The sequence below is a fragment of the Schistocerca serialis genome, chromosome 1 (assembly GCF_023864345.2).
Source record: "Schistocerca serialis cubense isolate TAMUIC-IGC-003099 chromosome 1, iqSchSeri2.2, whole genome shotgun sequence".
Lineage (NCBI taxonomy): Eukaryota > Metazoa > Arthropoda > Insecta > Orthoptera > Acrididae > Schistocerca > Schistocerca serialis.
Window position 1 is genome coordinate 699,982,241 of NC_064638.1, and position 20,661 is coordinate 700,002,901.

Sequence of the window (20,661 nt, forward strand, 5' to 3'; positions counted from 1 at the left end):
GATTTTGTGGAGACGGAAAAGAAATCAAATATACAGTGATCAAAATCATTGGAACTTTTGATCTTGTATGAGATGAAAAAAACATGTATGTCAATTGGATGATCACATTTTCACACTGTAAACAGTCTGCCGGTATGCACTTGCTTGTTACTTGAATAGTCAGAATGTATGTGTGAGGTGTAAAAGCACGATAGATGAGAAATGTTTGTGTTACTTGCTGTTAGAAATTTTACAAACAGTGGAGACTTGAATTAAAGAAAAAAAAAATTGTGGAAATGCTAATATTCGAAAATTTACACATCATTAATAATGTAATCAACAATGAGAAAGTACATTCTGATCCAAAAAACAATGCATCACAAAGGAGTTATGCAAAATCGTCATAAACTGCTATTCATTCACATATCAACGGAAAATACAAAATTGTATACTGATGGATGAATGTGTGACACTGCAGTGCAATTTCACTGCGTAGGTGGGAAGGATGATAAACAGGGGATATGTTGATACCAGGGCATAAACTATTCATGAATTTCATTCTGTGTAGTCAGTTGTGCAGTAACTATGCCTCGCAGGCAGGTGCATGAACAATGTGAGCAGATGTCAGCATTTGTGAGAGGGCGTGGAGCTGGGCTCAAAGAAGATGGTTAGAGTAAGTGGCTAATTGTTCGACATATGAATAGGTGCACTGCCACTACTCAATTATGTTGGCAGCAATGGGTGAACCACAGCTGAACACAGGTTCAAGAAGTAAGCAGTTGACCTAGAGAGACAACAGAATGAGGAGGCCAAAGAGTCATCAGAGATGCACTTTGAGTGTCAGATTTATCATTACTATCAACCCGACATGCAAATGGTGCTTCAGTGACAAGGACCATTAATAGGTGGCTCACATAATAGGGGCTGAGCTCACCTCGTGCTGACCATCGTTGACCTCTGTACACCAATGAGACCGTTGGCAGTGACGTTGAGCACATACAGCCTGAATCTTATTGACTGGAGTAGAATTGTCTCCAGTGATGAGTCCCACTTTGAACTGAGCCCCAATGACTGGCAAAGACGTGTATGGAGATGCCCCAGACAGCAGTCGGATAACAACCTGACTGTCCCCTGCCACAACACGGCCTGACAACTGGAGTGATGGCCTGGGTGCCATTACATTTCATAGCATGACACTTCTTTGGTTATCATCTGCGGTACCCTTACAGCACAGTGGTATGTCGATGATATTCTACACCATGTTTTGCTGCCCTTCGTGGCAAGCCATACTGGGCTTATGTTTCAGCAAGATAAGCCCACCCACACAAAGTGAGAGTTTCTACTGCTTGTCTTCATGCTTGCCAAACCATACTTTGGCTAGTAAGGTCACGCCCTCCAACCAGCTCAGGATTTTAATGATCTAATGCACCAATTGGACAGAATTTGGCATGATATTCCTAAGGAGGACATTCAATAATTCTATCAAGAAATGCTATGCCAAATAATTGATTCTGTAAGTGGAAGAGGTGGACCAACACATTATTGACTTGCTCAGTTTATGAAGCTCTTTCTTTTGAATAAATCATCCACACTTAATCATTTATTTGTCTGTACATGTAAATCTCATCCACCACTTTCCTTTCCATCCAGTCACCCAGTTAATATAACACTGGAACTACCATTTGTCTACCATGAATATATATTTTTGTTCTTGGAGAGCACCAGTTTGTCACAAGCACTTCACAGAAAACAACAAAAAAGCAATATTTTTTACAGTTGCATTACTTTTTGGGACCACTGGCTGATACACGTGCTACTCACCTACAATAATTTATGTTGCTCCTTTTTTTTTGGCACTCTGTCATACAGTCATCCTGATTATTTTACATTGCATCAGCATCTTTTATCCAAGTGCCTGGCCAAAAGTACATCTACTTCACATACATAATCAATAACAGAGTGGGTCATCCTATCGTCAAAAGATACAGATGTTTTTGCTATTCATACTTACAATATAAAAGTATAAAATTTAAGCACCTAATTTTAGTGGTTTAGAAGTTACCATAAAACAAATTGCAATAAAAGTTTTTATTTGGCCTGGATCAAGCAATGAGTCAACAATTGAGAAATTGCTGCACTCTTATTGTCAGTGAAGTACTCTTTCAAGAAGGATAATGTTTCAAGATGATGTTAAAACAAGAGTGAACTTGTTTTTAGCACCTCTATCCTTTAATTTGTGCCGATGTTTCCAATTCATAGCTCAAATTCTCATCTGGCCATCCACAATTGGTTTTTCTGTAGTTTTTATATATCAATAAAAGCAATTTACCGGATGATTCCTTTGAAAAGACCGCTACCAGTTTCCTCCCTTCCCCTTTTCCATTTTGAATGTGGGCTTCATCTCTAATGACTTCAATGTTGAGACTTTAAATGTCATCATCATGAATCGAGTCACATGTGAAATGTGAAAAATGAAAAATGAAAATGGTGGTAAGTACCACCAAATATCACAGGCCATCTCTTGTGAGGCATGCTAACAAAACTGAGAAAAAATCTTGGATTTTGTCATATTGTGGTTCAGCATCAGGGAAGATTGACCAACTCCTGAAGATACATAGCACTGAATCAGTCATCTTCCAGCAAAAATACCGCGAATGATGATATGCCTCACAATGTGTAGCATGTATAAGATAAGTTGTGACTGTGGCTACTGTTACACTGGGCAAACAATGTCCACTGCAGAACAAGGTGAGTTAAAACATGAGAGGTGTTTACACCTACACAATACCAATAAATCAACAGTACACATCTTTCTAAAGGAACACTGAATTACGTTTGACAACACCTCTGTCTTTACAAAGACAAATGATTTCTATGAAGCAACTGAAATTTAAGCCCCAGTAAACTATCTTTATAAAGACAGCAGCCTGTAAATTAATACAGTGTGTAGCTCATTCAGGATGAAGCAGGCACATGTTAATACTGTCTTACTTTTGGGTATGGGCAGAGCGGCCTGTGACATTACAGCCAGCAGCCAAGCCATACAAGCACAATGTCTTCAGTGACACAGCCCTCAGTTACTACTTGTCAGTGGCTAAGGAGTCTCAGCAGAAACCTGCCAGAAATTAAACCACTTGGCAGGCTGGAAGCCTAGGGAAAATTTATTATCTTTCCTCCTTTGTAGGAGTTTAATCTTAGAGCAGTTATTGTTGGATAGTACACACTGAATCAGATAATATTTCATCCAAGAAATACTTTACTATATCAACAAAACAATGTGTTCCAGAATGCTAAAAAAATTCTCACATCTAGAAGCAGCAGTCACATACAGTGGTGTTTCTTCAGTGAAGGTACCATTTATAAAAGATGATGGCAAACCATAAAAGTAGCAAAATAAGATAAGATACTGCAATCCAGAAACAGCCTTATCAAATATGTTACTATAGTTGCCAACAGTTACATTTTTCTGTAATACTGCTCACATTCACAGCACTCTGCTCTTTCATGTTTTTTCTAATAATATTGGTGTTGTATGGACATAACCACAGGCAGCAATGTTTCTTTGTCTGTAGTTCCAGTTTACTTCCTGTTGCTGTCTCACAGTCAAGAGTTTCCTTATGACAGTATAAGACAAAAAGGAACATTTCTTCTTTCTGTTCACCATATTTGATACATCTGATCAAGATACCCATATAATCATAAGCAAATTTAAATTATAAGACTTACTCTTCCATGCCTCTGTTGTTTAGAGCAAGAGTGAAAAAATTCATGCTGTCTTAGTAGAAGATTAAATGCAAATTTTGTATGAAAATGCTCCAAAAAAATTCTACACCAGCATGAAGACATGCAAGCATCAGTGCCCCAGAATGAACTAATACATCTCTCAGGAATGTCAGCTTGTCTCACAGATTTTCAGAACACAATCTTGTGCTGGTTTACAATACAAAAAATTTCAATATCAACCACCTAAAAGTAATAAGTGCATTATTGAAATAACTGTATAGAATCATTCTGCTTTCAGGACACCAAGCTTTAAGCCAGTTTGTGAAACAAATTGCAAGTGTGATGAAAGTAAATTCAGCCCTATTTGTGGAAATGATGGTCGGACCTATTTCTCAGCATGCCATGCTGGTTGCCAGAATTACACCAAAGATCAAGAAGAAAACATAAATTCAGTACGTATTACTCCTTCAATCTTCCAAGTTCTACACAGACAATCATGAAAGAATTATGCACATAATTGAAATTATATGAATATTTGTTTTATTGCTTCTTTGGAGTACCTATTGGAGTGTGATATGTTTTTGAACTTTACTCATTACAAGAAATTCTAAAGTCCACATTTATAGTACTATGTAAACAGTCTCCCTAATTGCAATGACTGTAGTTGTGTATACTAATTATATATCACAAATGTATTAAATTGCCCATTCAGCAATAAAGGAATATATATGTGATTAGGAGAGAAGAACTGAATAGACTCATATAATTATAGTATAACAAAAAAATCGTTTACAAAACTGGAGGGCCCTCCACCACATATAAAATAAATAGCTGTGATACCAAATTTAAGCCCATTTGTAAAAGAATCAAAAAGAAATACAGAAACTGAATAAAATTCACAAATTATAGTTAATGAACTTAGAACACAGTAAGTGGCCACTGCTTCCAAGTAGTAAAGAGAATTAACAACAGGAAGAAATGGAATCCAACACAATTTCCTGTACTATGCTGATCATCAGCATATCTTATACCATCAGAGCATGATCAGTTGTGAACGTAGTTCTACCATATATCATTTTTGTTGTAATCACTGTACAGCTCTATGAGCATAACCATCAACTAGGTGTCCAGTCACATGCACAGCCACCCTAAACTCTGTGCACTCAGAAGCCCTGTTGTGTAGCACTGTTGGTCACGACAGCACAGTAGACTTGTACAGCTGCTTTACAATGAATTAATTTTTATCCTGTGCCAGTCCTCTTTTGTACCATAATAACTTTTCTGAAACATACAGGTGGGAATGTCAACATGTCGTGTGGTCCTGTCAACATCCTCCCCTTCCAGCCACAACCCCCATTAATTCATGTTCTACAGCTATTCAGTCTCATTTCCATGCCTCTGTACTGGCTACCAATGTTTTCACCTCATTTCTCATTCCCTTACATTTTGGTAGCTTTATACTTCTTGTGTCACACTACTTTATGTTCAGCTTTGCATCTTACTTTGTCATTCTTGGGCCTCACGTCTTTCCCTGAATCCTTTACCCTTCCATTTATTTTTATCTTTCCAGCACCCCACCTAAGAATACCAATCAAACTATTTGCGCTGTACTTTGTATATGTTTTCCCTGACACTAAGTTCAGTAGAGAAACAATCATCACAGTTTTCTATGATTAGATTAAAATTTACTTTGTATGGGAAGTAACTGATCATTTCATATCCTTTTCCAGGATTTTCTATTGTCATTAAAATGTTACACCACCTGATAAATAAAAGTTTTTATGTGACTGATGCCATTTTGAACAGAATGCTAAGACTGTGTCCCACTTGACAGAAAACATTGTTTGCCATTTACCAAATGTAACATTGCACTGATGGCAATTTTTTCGAGAGATTAAGATATCTTTTTGTCAATTACCTGTAGTGCACTGTGACACAGTTAGTCTCCATCTCTTAGAAAATGGTATATATTTAGCAAACAGTTTGCATTTCCCAGTACTTTTTAAACTGACAAAATTCTAAAAAATAAAAGCGATTGGCACAAAATTTAGTCGCAATGAATGTTTAGTGTATTTGTACAAGTAAGGCATTTGAAAATATAAAGCTAAATTTTATTTCAACAGTATGGAAAGAATAGATTGCTACTAACCACATGAGGAGTTGTTGGGTTACAGAATTGAAAAAGAATGCTCGAAATATTCAGCATTCTGACTACGTCCTTCTTCAGATGTAGAAAACTCCAACACAATCATGCAAGCACAACTCACACACACACACCACACACACACACACACACACACACACACACACACACACACACACACACACACACACAGTCATCACCACCTCTGGCCACTAAAGCCTGACTGCAGTTTATCTGGTGTGAGTGGCAGTCTAACTGGGGTTGGTAGTGGGGGTACAGAAGATGCATGGGGCTAAGATGGGAAGAGATAGTAGGGTAGGGGTGGAGCATGCAGGGACATAGTGGGGGTGGGATGAGCTGCTAGGTGCAGTGCCATGATTTGGGGGGGGGGGGGGGTAAGGCTCTGAGAGTGAAGTAGAGAAGGGTACATTGTCAGGATAGAAGGCATGTGTTAACTGGAAGATGGCCGAGTTGTGAGGGGAGAGGAGGAAGCAAGCATTGGCTGGCGAGGGGAGAGGAGCTGTTGGGGGGGGGGGGGGGGGGGACAAGGCATGCCTACCAGTTGCAGTGCTGGCACTACAAATTGCGCGTCATGCTTACACGAAAGGAGACGAAAGGCTTGGAAGTAAAACTCGCTTTAAATGTTGTTCGTAAACGAAACTGAAATCGTCATGTACATTAAAATTAATCCCTAGTATGCGCTCACAAACCATTCACCCGATTGCAATGAAACGAGATTGCCAGTGCACAATATCTGGACGTTCTAACAACACATTCCTCTTGTTTTCCACCTTACGCCATATGAATCCCATAGACAAAAGTACTTTTCTCAGCGAGACAATACTCCACTTCCAGCCTATTTTGTTGTGCAAAACTGGAAGCAGTGTTGGTAGGCTCGGCACAATCTTCCGCACTGAATAAAATTCCTTTATCGTGTCGCAAATGACACGCTGGTTGAAATCATCGATCATTACTTTGATTTCTCCACTTCTTTTCCTAAGTTCAAAGTGAGAGAAAGATTTATATGAAAATGCCTTCTGCACTGCATGTATTTTTTTGAATTTGGAAATGTACTGTAATATGAATGTGTTTTGAAATAACACAGTAACCAGTGGTGTTTCAATACAAAGCAATACGGTAACAAGGAAAAATGAAATATAAAGTAATTCGGACGAAATAGGGGGCTCCTTCAAAGTGATCGCGAACAAAATATCTGAAATGGAAATTCACCTTTTCTTGCCAGGCGTTTGTGGTGATACACCAAGATGATTCTTGGAAAACTGTTTGAATCTTCCAATGCTACGCATGCTTTGTCCTGTGTATGTAGCAGCTCTCACTGACGATTTGTAAATGGGGTGAAGCAATTTTTTCTGCTCCCTTTCCCTTTCGCTGCATTCAATCACATGCAATATAATTTTGTGAGCATCGCTATGTAATACTGGTTTCCTCCTAACCGTAGGCCTACCGGTAGGGGTTGTTGGCGACTCCCGAGATGGGCCAGTAACTGCCTCTTCACTCATTTTGATAATGTTTAGCACAACTGCACAATAAAAACACGCAGGACAGTACAGCGCAAAACAATAACGAAGCAGACGACAATGGCTACCTTGTACAACACAGTCAGCTACGTAATGTTGGCAGCAGTCGAAACTGCGTGCCTACTGAAGCCTCCCGAAGTTTACAGACTTCTACCGATTCAGGACTAGGGAGAGGTCTGCCATCTAAAAGTTCACACACTGTAATACCAAAGTGGCATCAGGGAAGGGGATAGGCAGGTGGAGAACAGAGACTAGCAAAGACTGAGGCCAAGGGGATTATAGCAATGAAGAATATGTTGCAAGGAGAGTTCCCACCTGTGCAGTTCAGACAAGCTAGTGTTGGTGGGAACTCTCACTGAAATGTGTCCTTCATGCTCAACAAACCCCTAGTCTCAACCTTTACTGCTCCCTGTTCACCGCCTGCCTATATTCTTCCCTGCTCCACTCCAGATCTACACATTCCTTATATACCACCAACACATCTGCATAGGCCTTTACCCTTCTTTACTTCTCTCTTCTACCCCTTCCCCCTCAGCCAGCACAGCCTACCAAGGGCTGCACCTAGTAGCCCATCCTGTCCCCATCATTTTACAGCATGCTCCCATAGACAGCACTAGTGTATTTTCCCATCCCTGCCCTGCTATCCCACTCCCTTCCCACCCCATAAATTTTCCAGACACCCACTACCCATCGCAGCTACATTGCTGCTCACCTCAGAAAGGTCACAATTGGGCCTTAGCATCAGGAGATAACAGCGGCCTCATATTGTGTGTGTGTGTGTGTGTGTGTGTGTGTGTGTGTGTGTGTGTGTGTGTGTGTGTGTGTGTGCTTATAACTATCAACTGTAACAATGGGACAGGCATCTTTGAAAGAGACTAAAATACATTTACACAGATCAGCCAGAAATTATGACTACCTGCCTAATAGCTGGTATGTCCAGCTTGGACATGACTAACAGCAGCAACGCATTATGGGATGGAAGAAATGAGGCCTCGGTAGGTTGCTGGAGGGAGTTGGCACCACATCTGCACACACAAGTCACCTAATTATCATAATGTATTTGATATCATAATGTATTTTCTCTACATCTAAAGGACAACTTAATCCAAAAGCTGAATATTTCCAGCAGCCTATCTGCAACTAACACCACCTCTGTGTGGTAATTAGCAATCTACCCTTTCCATACTGTTGTTACTACATCTTGAATTTTCCATTGTTCAGTTTCATTGCATTGCTGACAGATTACATTATATCAGACAAAACTTTTAGGTATTTAAATGAGGTGGGCCAAATAACTTCCAAAAAGAAATAACTTTAAATGAGAAGAAATCGTAAATATGTCCTAGTGGGTTCACCTGTTGAGGACATTTTTCTCTCTGGTTTATCTGACATAGTTCTTTTCCAATGATGCAAATATCACAAATGATCCCAACAATCAGGTGTCAGTTGAGAACTCTTGACTTAAAAATACGATTATTTTCTGAAAATGGCCTCCTCTCTGAAATTGTGAAACAACACCCTCGTTTCTTAACAGCAAGGAAGTGTAACATCATTGTATTGTCAGTATTTTCGGTAGTATGCATCTGCAGATAATTAAACTGTAGTACATTGGAATGACCGCTAGTCAGACACAAGCACAGTGCGTGTAGTACCAGTGAGGTTGCTGTCCACATGTAGAATGGAGAAGACTTGTCATCTATCTGAGTTTGACCAAGGGCAAATTGTGATGGTCCAGAGGCACAGCATGAGCATTTCAGAAATTGCACGACTTGTTGGGTGTTTGCCAGTGTTGTGGTGTATTCATCACATGAAGGCAAAACCATGGTGAAACCATGTCCAGACATCATGGGATTGGGCAGCAACCCCTCATTACAGATGTCAGATGTTGTAGGATGGGCAGGCTGGTAAAACAGGACAGGTAGTGAACTGTGGCAGAACTAATGTCAGACTTTAATGATGGCAGAGTACACATGTGTCTGAACACAGTGCACTGAAAACTCCTAAGGAATGGCTTCCGCAGTTGGCGACCCATGCGTGTGCATATGTTAACACCAAGACATTGGCAATTACTACTGAAATATGCACGTGACCATCAGCACTACATGTTAGTGCAGTGACAGAGCATTGCATGGTCGTCATCATGCTGATGGGAGGCCACACATCTGTCACCTTTCAGGGAAAGAGCTCCTTGACACCTGTACTGCGGGACACACACAAGCTGGCAGAAGCTTCATTATGCTCTGGGGATCATTCACGTGTGCATCCATGGGTCCAGTGCAACTTGTGAAAGGCACCATGATGGCCAAGGAGTATCGTATACTGGTCGTAGACCATGTACAGCCCTTCATGACAATCATGTTTCCAGACAGCAGTGGCATTTTTCTAGATAATGTGCCTTGTCACCAGGGCAGGAGTGTGATTTGAGAAACACAGTAGCGAGTTCCAATTGATATGCCGACTCACCAGATATGAACCTAATTGAACACACCTGGGATGTGATTGAATGTGGCATCAGAGTTCATCAGCTCCCTTCCCAGAATTTATGATAATTAGGTGACTTGTGTGTGCATATGTGGTGCCAACTCCCTCCAGCAACCTACCGAGGCCTCATTTCTTCCATCCCATAATGCGTTGCTGCTGTTAGTCATGTCCAAGCTGGACATACCAGCTATTAGGCAGGTAGTCATAATTTCTGGCTGATCTGTGTAAATGTATTTTAGTCTCTTTCAAAGATGCCTGTCCCATTGTTACAGTTGATAGTTATAAGCACAGCAAATCTTACTTTTGCACATTACCATCATATGGTGTGCTGCTCCTTTCAGTTGTCACTCTCCTGCCTGAAAGTTACTCTAGCCAGGATGGAGCTCAGTCTTACATTAATAAACAATTCACTTGAAGGGGTTACTGAAACTTGCAATAATTCATTCCAGTTTTAATCCAGTAGTGAAGCCTGCACAAACATATGACCAAATATTCCTCTGTTCTTGAAATATTTAATTTTATTGCCACAAAACATTGTGACAACTTATCTAGTAATAGAAAAAACTCTGTCATGTATCAACATAGCATGAAAAAGAATTAATTTTGGATAAATTCCTATAGAAGTATATGGTGTGTATCAGGCAGGGACATCTGTAGTCACATCTTTTGTCGAGTTGCAGAACTGTATACAGTTTTGTGTACTAAATCACTTCCCAACAGTAATTCTAACATCAGCATAATGAATGTGTAATTGACTGTACTTTTTGTACATAATATGTTTTACCTCATATAGGAGCTATGAAATGAGATTCCAACTAAAAATATGGACTCAATTTCAACTTTCTCATTATTGATTTTTTAATACTGTAGGATCTAACAAAATCTTTCTCTCTTTCAGTTTACAGATTGTATCTGTATGAAGCCAGAGGGAGACAACTACACATTAGCTGAACAAGATGCTTTATCCATGGCACACATTGGTTATTGTGATTTGAAGTGTGACAAATTTATAGTTTATATTTTGTTATTCTCAATTTTTGTATTCATACACTCTACCTCTGAAGTTGGTAGCATGTTACTTATCTTACGCTGTGTTGACCCAAGAGACAAAGCAATGGCCTTGGGCCTCATACAATTTGCCATTGGCCTATTTGGTAAGTACATTTCAGATAACAGACTAAGCATTTCTATTACATACTTGTACCTTATTATTCATAACATATTGCTTTCACAAAAACTTATTCAACTGCAAACTGAAATATATATTTCCAATGAAATAATGGTTTAAATTGTGCAACATATATAAATATTCCATAAAAATTTGTGCCAATAACTCAAGGACACTTTACACAGTGATTACTGATCCTGGTGAACACCTAGTTCTTGAAACCTGGCATTCATTTCTTAGCAAGATAATTAATACAAGCCAAGATAAAGGAAATAGTGTAGAAAAGCTATCAGAAAAAGGAAATAATCATATGAAACAACAGGTTGAGACTAAAGAGAACCACAACAGCACTCTGACTGTATGCTCTCATAGCCTTGAATTGGAATTGTTAATGATCCCCCTTTGTGATCACACTACGATGGAAAAAACAAGCGAAAATGAGGGAAGGCTTGAAGATATACACAACAGCTCAGAAAAATGGCACCAAAATTTTTCTGAACTCTGTTATATACCAAATGTCAGTCATTTCCAGGTAGATTGTATTCTTTCCTCATTTTTGTTTATTCTTTATTCTCTCTTGTACCTCACACATTACTCTTTATTCATTCCTGTTAGCCAAGTCTTAGCTGCTGTACTTTTGTTGATGAGTAAGTTTCTGTGCCTCTCTCTGTATGAACTGTGTCTTCATTTTTGACATTTGTGTTTGATTGTTGACTCTACTGTTTATTCTTTGCTTCAGGTAATGTGCCGTGTCCTATAGTGTATGGAGCAGTCGTAGACTCTGCTTGCCTAGTTTGGGAAACAGCTTGTGGTGAAAATGGTGCATGTCGGTTGTATGATGCCAATATCTTCAGAATGTTTTATCATGGCAAGTATTTGTAACTCACTTATTTCATAGTTTAGCCACTGTTTGCTCCACATAATATGTTTAACTTTACTTCATGTACTGACAAGTGTTGGCTGAAGACAGGTTAGTAAAGAGATTTATAGATTAATGGTTGACTTATCTGATATGTTTTTTGAAGATGGAAGCACTTATTTTTCCTACGCAATTTACCTACAGATACATGCTTCATTAATATGTTTTCCTTTTTTAAGTTTCTTCTACATATGAAGACTCATACAAAGTTAACAGAAATGATCAATCTGTGAACAGCTGTAAACAATGTATTTGATTTTGTTGCTACATGCATTGTATTAGATTGTGAGATAGGGAAGTGAGTTGGATCAAATCAACTACAGTTAGTAACTGTTGATTTATCTGTTTGTAAGCACATGCCTCTTTTATCATCAAAGTCCTGCTACAATTTTCATACATAAATCATACTCTTCATTCTTCATTTTCTTTTCAAGTGTGGTCATTGTTCACGTCTTCCCATTTCATTGCAATTTTACTAAATTAAGGATTAAACTATAATTGCAAAAAGGTGAACACAAAATGTTTAATAATAAATAATATGAGTGAAGACTGGGGATGTGGCTGATATGGCATACAGAAGAACATAAAATTATAAAATAATACAGTAAACTGCTTTTGTTGATGCGAAGGTGGACTGCTTGGTATAACTAGAAGTCATTGCAATATCGTGACCTGAAATATGTTGGTCTATTCAATCTTCTCTTCTAAGACATTTTGACAAGGGGGTTGAATTGAGGAGAATAGAGAGGGTGTGGGGAATTGTGAATATCTATGTTAACTCTGTAACAGTTTGAATTTGCAAGCTGGCTGGTGTGACCGAGTGGTTCTAGGCGCTACAGTCTGGAACTGCGCGACCGCTACGGTCGCAGGTTCGAATCCTGCCTCGGGCATGGATGTGTGTGATGTCCTTAGGTTAGTTAGGTTTAAGTAGTTCTAAGTTCTAGGGGACTTATGGCCTCAGCAGTTGAGTCCCATAGTGCTCAGAGCCATTTGAATTTGCAATCTATAATTTTGCACATTATGGCTTGTTTAATTTATTATGTACTATGCAAAATGTTCAGTGTTTCTTGGATTTTGATAGTGTGGACAAATGAAGAAAGTAACAACTCACTTCCTGAATTTGTTTAGTTTTACTTTTCTGAATTTATTTATTCTCAGTCAAATGAAATCATTTCTGGTAATTTACAGACTGCAACAGAGAGACTGCCCATCGGGGCAGATTCTTTGTTACCATGTCAGTATGTCAAAATGGTTGTAATATTCAGTTTTTCATACAGACAGCACTGAAACTGCATTGTGTCATACACGTTTCCACACTACTTTTACTGTTCAGATTTTTCCTCTTGTTGTAAAGGTAGTGTTCCAAATTTGCTAGAAGTCAGTGTGAAGGGAATGACTTATCTGAAACAACATACATATTAGATACAGATGGATTACAGCCAAGTGGGTAGTTTAATTATGTTGTATTTTCAGCAATATTTTGTGTATAGAAAATATATAACTTTATCACCATCTCTGAAAATTTTACATCAATTTCAGATGCATTCTGAAATGTGCTCATAGGATAAACTATTAAGAGTTTTATGTTAGGAATATTTTATTGTTAGGCAATCAGACAGTCCCTGACCAATTATAAACAGTTGCTATGTCTGAGACATATTAGTACTTGTCAGATGACAAAAATGGTTCCAAAATCAAACTGCTCTTCAACTGAAGTTAATATTGGCAGAAATCAGACCAATTAATTGCATTTCACTAATCACATGCGGGAACCCTTAAATATAGTGATCACAGCAGGGGAGAATGTGTCATTGGTAAGTTGTGAGGGAGAAAAGCCCAAGGTTCTGACAAATTCAACCATAGATACTCAAGTTCTTAAATTAAATATGTAATGTGACTCCATATGAAAAGTGATTAGATTAGATTAATTTTCATTCCAATTGATTCATAGTCAGGAGGTCCTCCAGGATGTAGAACATGTCAGAAAAACAATACTACATGACAAATATTTACAATTGAAACAAATAAGCTAATGTACCTTCCAAAGGTCCCAGGTGGAAAGATTGTCGTTTTTAAAAAAATTAACACTATATGAAAGAATCATTTTACAAACACTCATTTACTAAGATTGCATTAATGCACTGAATTTGAAATTTAATTTTTTTTTATTTATAAGGTAGTAAACATATAATAGAACTACTACAACACTTATTTACAACGAACACAGTGGTGCAGAAGTTACACACACACACACACACACACACACACACACACACACACACACACACACAGTCACACATGCATAATTCACACACACGTACCCACTGTCATCTACAGACACTGAAACAACTGTCTCTGAGGTGAGCAGCAATCTTTGCTAGAGTTAGTACAGAAGAGGAGTGGGTTGTGGAGGGGAATGGATAGCAGGGTAGTGGTGGACAAAAATGCTAGTGCTGCCTATTGTAGTAGGAAGGTATGTGGTTGAGACACAACAGTCGACTGCTAGTTGCAGTGTTCAAAGGCTGTGATGAAGCAAAGGAGGGAGTGGGAGGGAAGTGGCAAAGAGGAGAGAGGTAGAGAGATGGAAAGGACTATGCTGGTGTGCTAGAAGGTATGGGTAGGCTAGATTGGGATCAGGGATGGGAAGAGGTAGGTGGAGGGCAAGGCTCAGGGACTAGTGAAGGTTGAGATTTGGAGTGTTGCAGGAACAAATGATGTAACACAGGGAGAGTTTCTCAGTAGAACCAACTGATTTGTGTATAAACAAAGATGCTGTAACTTACTAAATGAAAGCGTTGGTATGTTGTATTGGTATGTAGATGGGAGACAATAAAAAACACAAACACACACACACATTTTGAGCTTTCACAACACAAGGTTGCTTCATCAGGAAAGAGGGAAGGAGAAGGAAAGACAAAAGGATGTGGGTTTTAAGGGAGAGTGTAAAGAGTCATTCCAATCCTGGGAGTGGAAAGACTTACCTTAGGGGGAAAAAAGGACAGGTATACACCCACCCACACACACCCACACACACACACACACACACACACAATATAACTTCTGCACAATTTTAGTGCAGTAATGTGTTCATTGTAAATAAGTAGTATAGTAGTTGTATTACACATTTATTACCTTATAAATAAATTTAAAAATTTTTTTTTTATTTTAAATTCAGTGCATTAGTATTTGTAAAATGATTCTTTCATATAGTGTTTGTTAAAAAATGACGATCATTCCACTTGGGAGCTCTGGAATGGTACATTAGCTTATTTGTTTGAGTTGTAAATATTTGTCATGTATTGTTGTTTTTCTGACATGTTCTACATCCTGGAGGACCTTCTCACTATGGGTCAATTGGAATGAAAGTAAATCTAATCTAATCTAATCTAAGCAACACGTTACCATCCCCAACCCCTACCCTGCTATCCCTCCCCCTCCCCATCCCAGTCTCCTCCTGACCCCACCACCCAGTTTGCTTCTCCCATCATGCACTGCACTCCTGCTTGCAGTATGGCCTTGGCCTGTGTGGTCATGTGTGTGTGTGTGTGTGTGTGTGTGTGTGTGTGTGTGTGGGTGGGTGGGGGGGGGGGAGGGGTCACTAACTGATAGTTGTATTGTCAATATCATGTTGTTCTTATTGTCGGTTCTATGTCTCATTTATACTCCTTTAACTCTAAAATTATGTATAATATGTGTTTACCAAAATGTACTAAATATATATATAAATTCATCACATACAGTACATGTTAAAAGAACATGTGAAAGAACAACACATAATTCAATGTTTTAATTTTCTACATATTTTATAATATTAATTTTGTGTGTTTTAATTTTCAACATAATGTTAATTTTGTTTGTTTGATAGAAATTCTATCTCTGCTCTCTCTGTACACATTCACTCCATCATGGGATATCTTTTGACAATATTGCAAGGCATTGCAATGTTCATTCAGTCAACACTAGAAGGAATAACTATTTGCACTTGAATAACACTTGTACAGAAAGGCGTACGCTATTCAGCATGTTTCATTATCAATAGGCTTCCAGCAGAATTAAAAATTAAAAAAAAAAAAATGAGTGATAAATCCACACCACACAAATTCAATTTGAAAGGTTTCCATGTGGAACACTCCTATTCTGTACGGTAGTTTCCCACTGTAGTTGAGACCATTTCTCTGTTGTGTGTTATTTATACATTTACTCTTTTACAAGTTTTTTCTGTGTTTTATTTATTCTTTCATTTATAAATTTTCTAATCAGCTATTGGTAAACTATGTACTGGTTCATTCCATGTCCAAGTAGCTGTGGGTCACATGATTCCATGAAACCCGACAGATAAATAGAAAAATATATATATGAGCATCTGATGCTCCATGGTGTACTGCCACTCAGTGTCATAGAGTCTCACTTCTCTCTACCGAACAAATTAACCTTTATAAAATTAGAGCAGATGTTCTCCGACTCTTCTCCATGACCCATGACTAAGGTACAAGTACCAATGTGAATAATTCATGAATCTTATAACTATTTCCCTTACAATGGAGATATAAAATTTGAGATTGGTTAAAGCCAACACAAATTGGGTGTTTTTGCCCTGATCATGAGCAATAAGCTAGCTACATTTTTATGTATTACAAGTTTTACTTCATTACATTGGTTTATATGTATTTTAAATAAAAACCTTGTTCTTTTTAGTACAGTATGTTAGAGAATTTCGGCATTTATGCCAATTCGTACATTTAACTAAATGCATTAGAAGGATATTGTGTCAAGTTTCAACTACAGCTCTTAGGAATAATTCTCATTCACTGATGTTATTTTCTTCCAATTTTTGTTGCTTCCATATTTCTTGAAATTGTTGTAACTTTGGCCATTAATTTTCAGGAACAACTGGAGCAATTCTATTATGTGCCTTCTTCGTAGATGTCATTGTGTGGTACAAAGCGGGCTCTATAAATTTCGTTGAGGAACATGAGAGAGAGATGTCGAATCAAGAAGAAGAATTAAACCCGATGACAGGAAACCCCAGATCAGAAACAAGTGTCTGACAAATGCATTTGTGAGAGGATTGAGAAAGAACTTTCCAGAGTCTTCCCTCATCCCTCCATGCTCCATGATTGTTACTCAAGTGACTTCTTGCTTTAAAAACTGTGAAAAATGTTAACAGACTTGGGAAGTGGCTCTGCTAGCACTTCACCATTATATCGACTGATGACAATGGCAGGGATCTAACATTTGTTAGAACTTTTTTTCAATCTTTTAGTGACTAAAATTTATATTCAAATATTGTCATAAACTGTTAACTGATAATTTTATATTTAATTTGTGTACTGAATGTAGCAAAAGTGACTTATGTATATGTTTGATCATTGCCCCTTTGAGGCAATTTTTTATGAATGTTTTGGTACATTGCTTTTTGTAGCAATTTTAATTAGTTAATACAGATAAATATATATTTTATCTATCAAACATTGCCTATTGTGCAAATATAGTCAATGTTAGCATTTCCTTTGAAAATTTATTGAAATGGTAATCATTCCTATCTCATCAGATACTGATGGCTCAGATCACATACATTAAATTGCTACAATTTTGTAGAAATGAAGACTGCTACAAACATTTTGTAATTTTGAAATTAATCAATATTATGACCAAATAGTACAAAATAAACTGCATGATATTTTTTAAAAAAAGCTACTATGTTTGTGAAGAATTTGTAGGTTACCTGCGAGACCTACTACATATGTAGGAAAATTTCTATCCATTGGAAAAATGGAAGAAGTCTTTGACTGCAGTGACCATAAGAAACTGTGAAACATGAATCTCTACACATCTACCATTTTATGTTTACATTCAGACAGTGACACATTGATTCACTGTGTAGTGGTTATATATCCCATACACTTGGAGCAATGTGTGCAGTAGTCTGAAACTTATTAGTCACAATCCCAAATTGTTAATGGCCTAATATGAAATGTTACAGACAAGTGACTGAAAGAGACTCATTTTTCATAGTTTCCTGTATCAGAACCTTCACCAACAATGTTACAACCATAAATATATGTACTGTTTTACTGTTGGTTCAGCAGAACAACTCTAGTCATAAGAAGTTCTGAAGTCTTAACTATTTAGAGATAAACTGCTATTCAACATGGAAGTGGAATCTGGAACTATTATTTAAATGGCAACACAATTTCATTTCGATGTGAAGAACATTCATTCCAGAATGCAGAATGTGTCTTCACTAAACCATTGTGTGTACAGGCTGAATGCAACCTGAGGCAGTAAAAATTGTGAGTGATTCATCGGTTGTATCAGACATAAACAACTGACATGATGTATGATTTACTTGTGGAAAGACTAACATATTGAAACGAACATTGGGAGATTTTGTTAATTATGTCATCAGTGTACGTTATGATTGCTGAAAATACCATATCCACCAGTTGTGGTAGGCTTATAAAATAGCAAGAAACATTGTAAGTTAGCAGTGAAGCTAATATTTTCAGATTTGTAGTTTTTTTTCCTTCTGTAGCAAATATGCAAAATGACAAAGAAGAAGATAAGTAGACACAGAAGAAACAGTGAAGTAGGACACAGCATGGTAAGTCTCTGCAAATAAGAAAGATTTGATGAGGGGGGGAGGGGGGGGGAGAGAGAGAGAGAGAGAGAGAGAGAGAGAGAGAGAGAGAGAGAGAGAGAGAGAGAGAGAAATTTTATTCATTCCTTCAACTGCACAAGGCTTTAAAGTAATCCTCATGTTTGCTGAGTTTGACAGTAGCAAGAATGCATTTTTTTCTCAGTATTTGATAAATAATCACACATGACGGAGTTATTGAAACAGTTTTCACTGTTTATGGGTAATTATTTCTTTTTATTACCACAGCCAAATGAGAATAAAAGTTGCATCCGACAGTAAAAACAAATGGCAAAGACCTCATCAAATTTTGTTCACTTTAAATAACGTTACGTATTTGTTAAATAAAAGTTAGGCTGAGAATAGAAGAGCATAAAAAACCTTATCAGCACCACTTAAGGCATATCAAGCAATGAGTGGTAGTCAGGGGTTGTAATGTACATTATTAAGGATTAACAACAGATATCCATATGTTGGAATGTCTTTGTACTTCATGTAAGTTAGTTGCAAGCTAAAGGTATGTTAAAAATCATTTTAATGAATTTAGCCCTACTCATTATTGTGTGTGTCCTTAACAGCAACTACTTTAATTTTTTATTTTTATTACATATTAAGAGATTTAAACAGAATATCTCTGAATTACTAAGACTTTGTAAATATCAAGGTTGTATTGGGCTACAGTTCTTTCGTACACTTACAGAGATCTATTATGTTTTTATTTGTTCTTGCCAAGCTTTTTGATGTTCTTGAAGCATGTTTGTTAGCTTTCTTGATGAAGATACTCAGTAGGATAGTTACTTTTATGAAAATAGTATGAATCAATGTTCAGTCTGAAACTTTGTTCCAACTCTAGTGATCTCATCATCAACAGGGTCTGAAACACAAAACTTTATCCTTTCCTGTTTGTATGTAGAATTGCCTGTACAGAATAGACAGGTTATGATAGTCACAAACACAATATTTTTAAAACAGAGTCAAGGTAAAGTTCTGATAGTTTATCATCAAGAAGAACAATAATTGCAACACACAGATTCAGAAGCAAAGAGAAATACGTGAACTATTAGAATTCCAGATTCCTTCATTCAAAGAAAGGGTAAAAATCAGAAACAAAATGTAACTGAAAAATGACAGATGGTAGAGCAACATTGCAAGCTCACGACTGAAACTGATACCAAGAGTTATGCATTTTACATATACCCTCTGGTATATGAGCTCTCAGGTTTTCATAGTATGAATGATTAATTGTGTGCTTACAGGTGTTTTTTGAAGTTGTTGCTTCTATATTATATTTCAATGACAGAACCATCTGTCTTCTTCAGGTGGTCTGAGTTTTTCTGTTATCCGTACTCGCCACCTGGACTCCAACGAGCCCATCGACAATTGTAGAGCTTGCACTGCTGTTTAATAGCCAAGTTAATTTTCTGATGCCTACTGTACCCCTTCATGATCTTTTGTTTTTCAGAGCTCACACTAATTTCCATGAAATGCAGATTTTCTCATCATTTTCCAGTTTTGGTGGATGTGATGGCCAGCCGGATCTTAATAAATTGTCAGACACCAGACCTTATTTATATTGATTTGTTTATTTGTTTTTCTGGACATCTCTATTTTGGTAGACTCCTTAATTATGCTGTCCCAGAAACTTGGCATTTGCACCATGGTAATGATCTCATCACATTTCATGATTATATTGAAGGCAGTGTCAAGCTATAATTTATTTGCTTGGTTGTTTAAATGGGTGTCTCGTTGATATTCCTTGCATCTCATCTCAATTGTTCTAATAGTCTGCCCCACATAAGACATGGCATATTTGCGTGGAATGCAATACACATCCAGTTTTCAGAGACCTAGATCATCTTTAACATTACAGAAAATACTTATCTCTGCTGAAGGTAGGTGAAATACAGTGTATGCCATGTTTCTATAGGAATCTATCAACCTGCCTTTGCTTCAAACTGTTCCATGTATAGGTTTGCCATGACAGGTAATAATGGGGCTAAGTGTCACCATGCCAACAATTTGTTTTTCCATACAACAGGAAATACGCTGATATCAGAATATGCCTAAAAAGTT

General features: G+C 37.6%; 1 protein-coding gene across 1 annotated transcript in view; it reads left to right on the forward strand.

Moving 5' to 3' along the window:
• Positions 1-17,468, forward strand: part of LOC126480863 (solute carrier organic anion transporter family member 74D) — an 86,449-nt gene extending 68,981 nt beyond the window's left edge. The window contains exons 9-12 of the mRNA XM_050104241.1: positions 4,001-4,154; positions 10,763-11,018; positions 11,772-11,900; positions 16,836-17,468. Coding sequence (XP_049960198.1) covers positions 4,001-4,154; positions 10,763-11,018; positions 11,772-11,900; positions 16,836-16,999 — 703 coding nt within the window. The 3' untranslated portion in view covers positions 17,000-17,468. The remainder of the gene's footprint in view (positions 1-4,000; positions 4,155-10,762; positions 11,019-11,771; positions 11,901-16,835) is intronic.
• Positions 17,469-20,661: the final 3,193 nt, after the last annotated feature.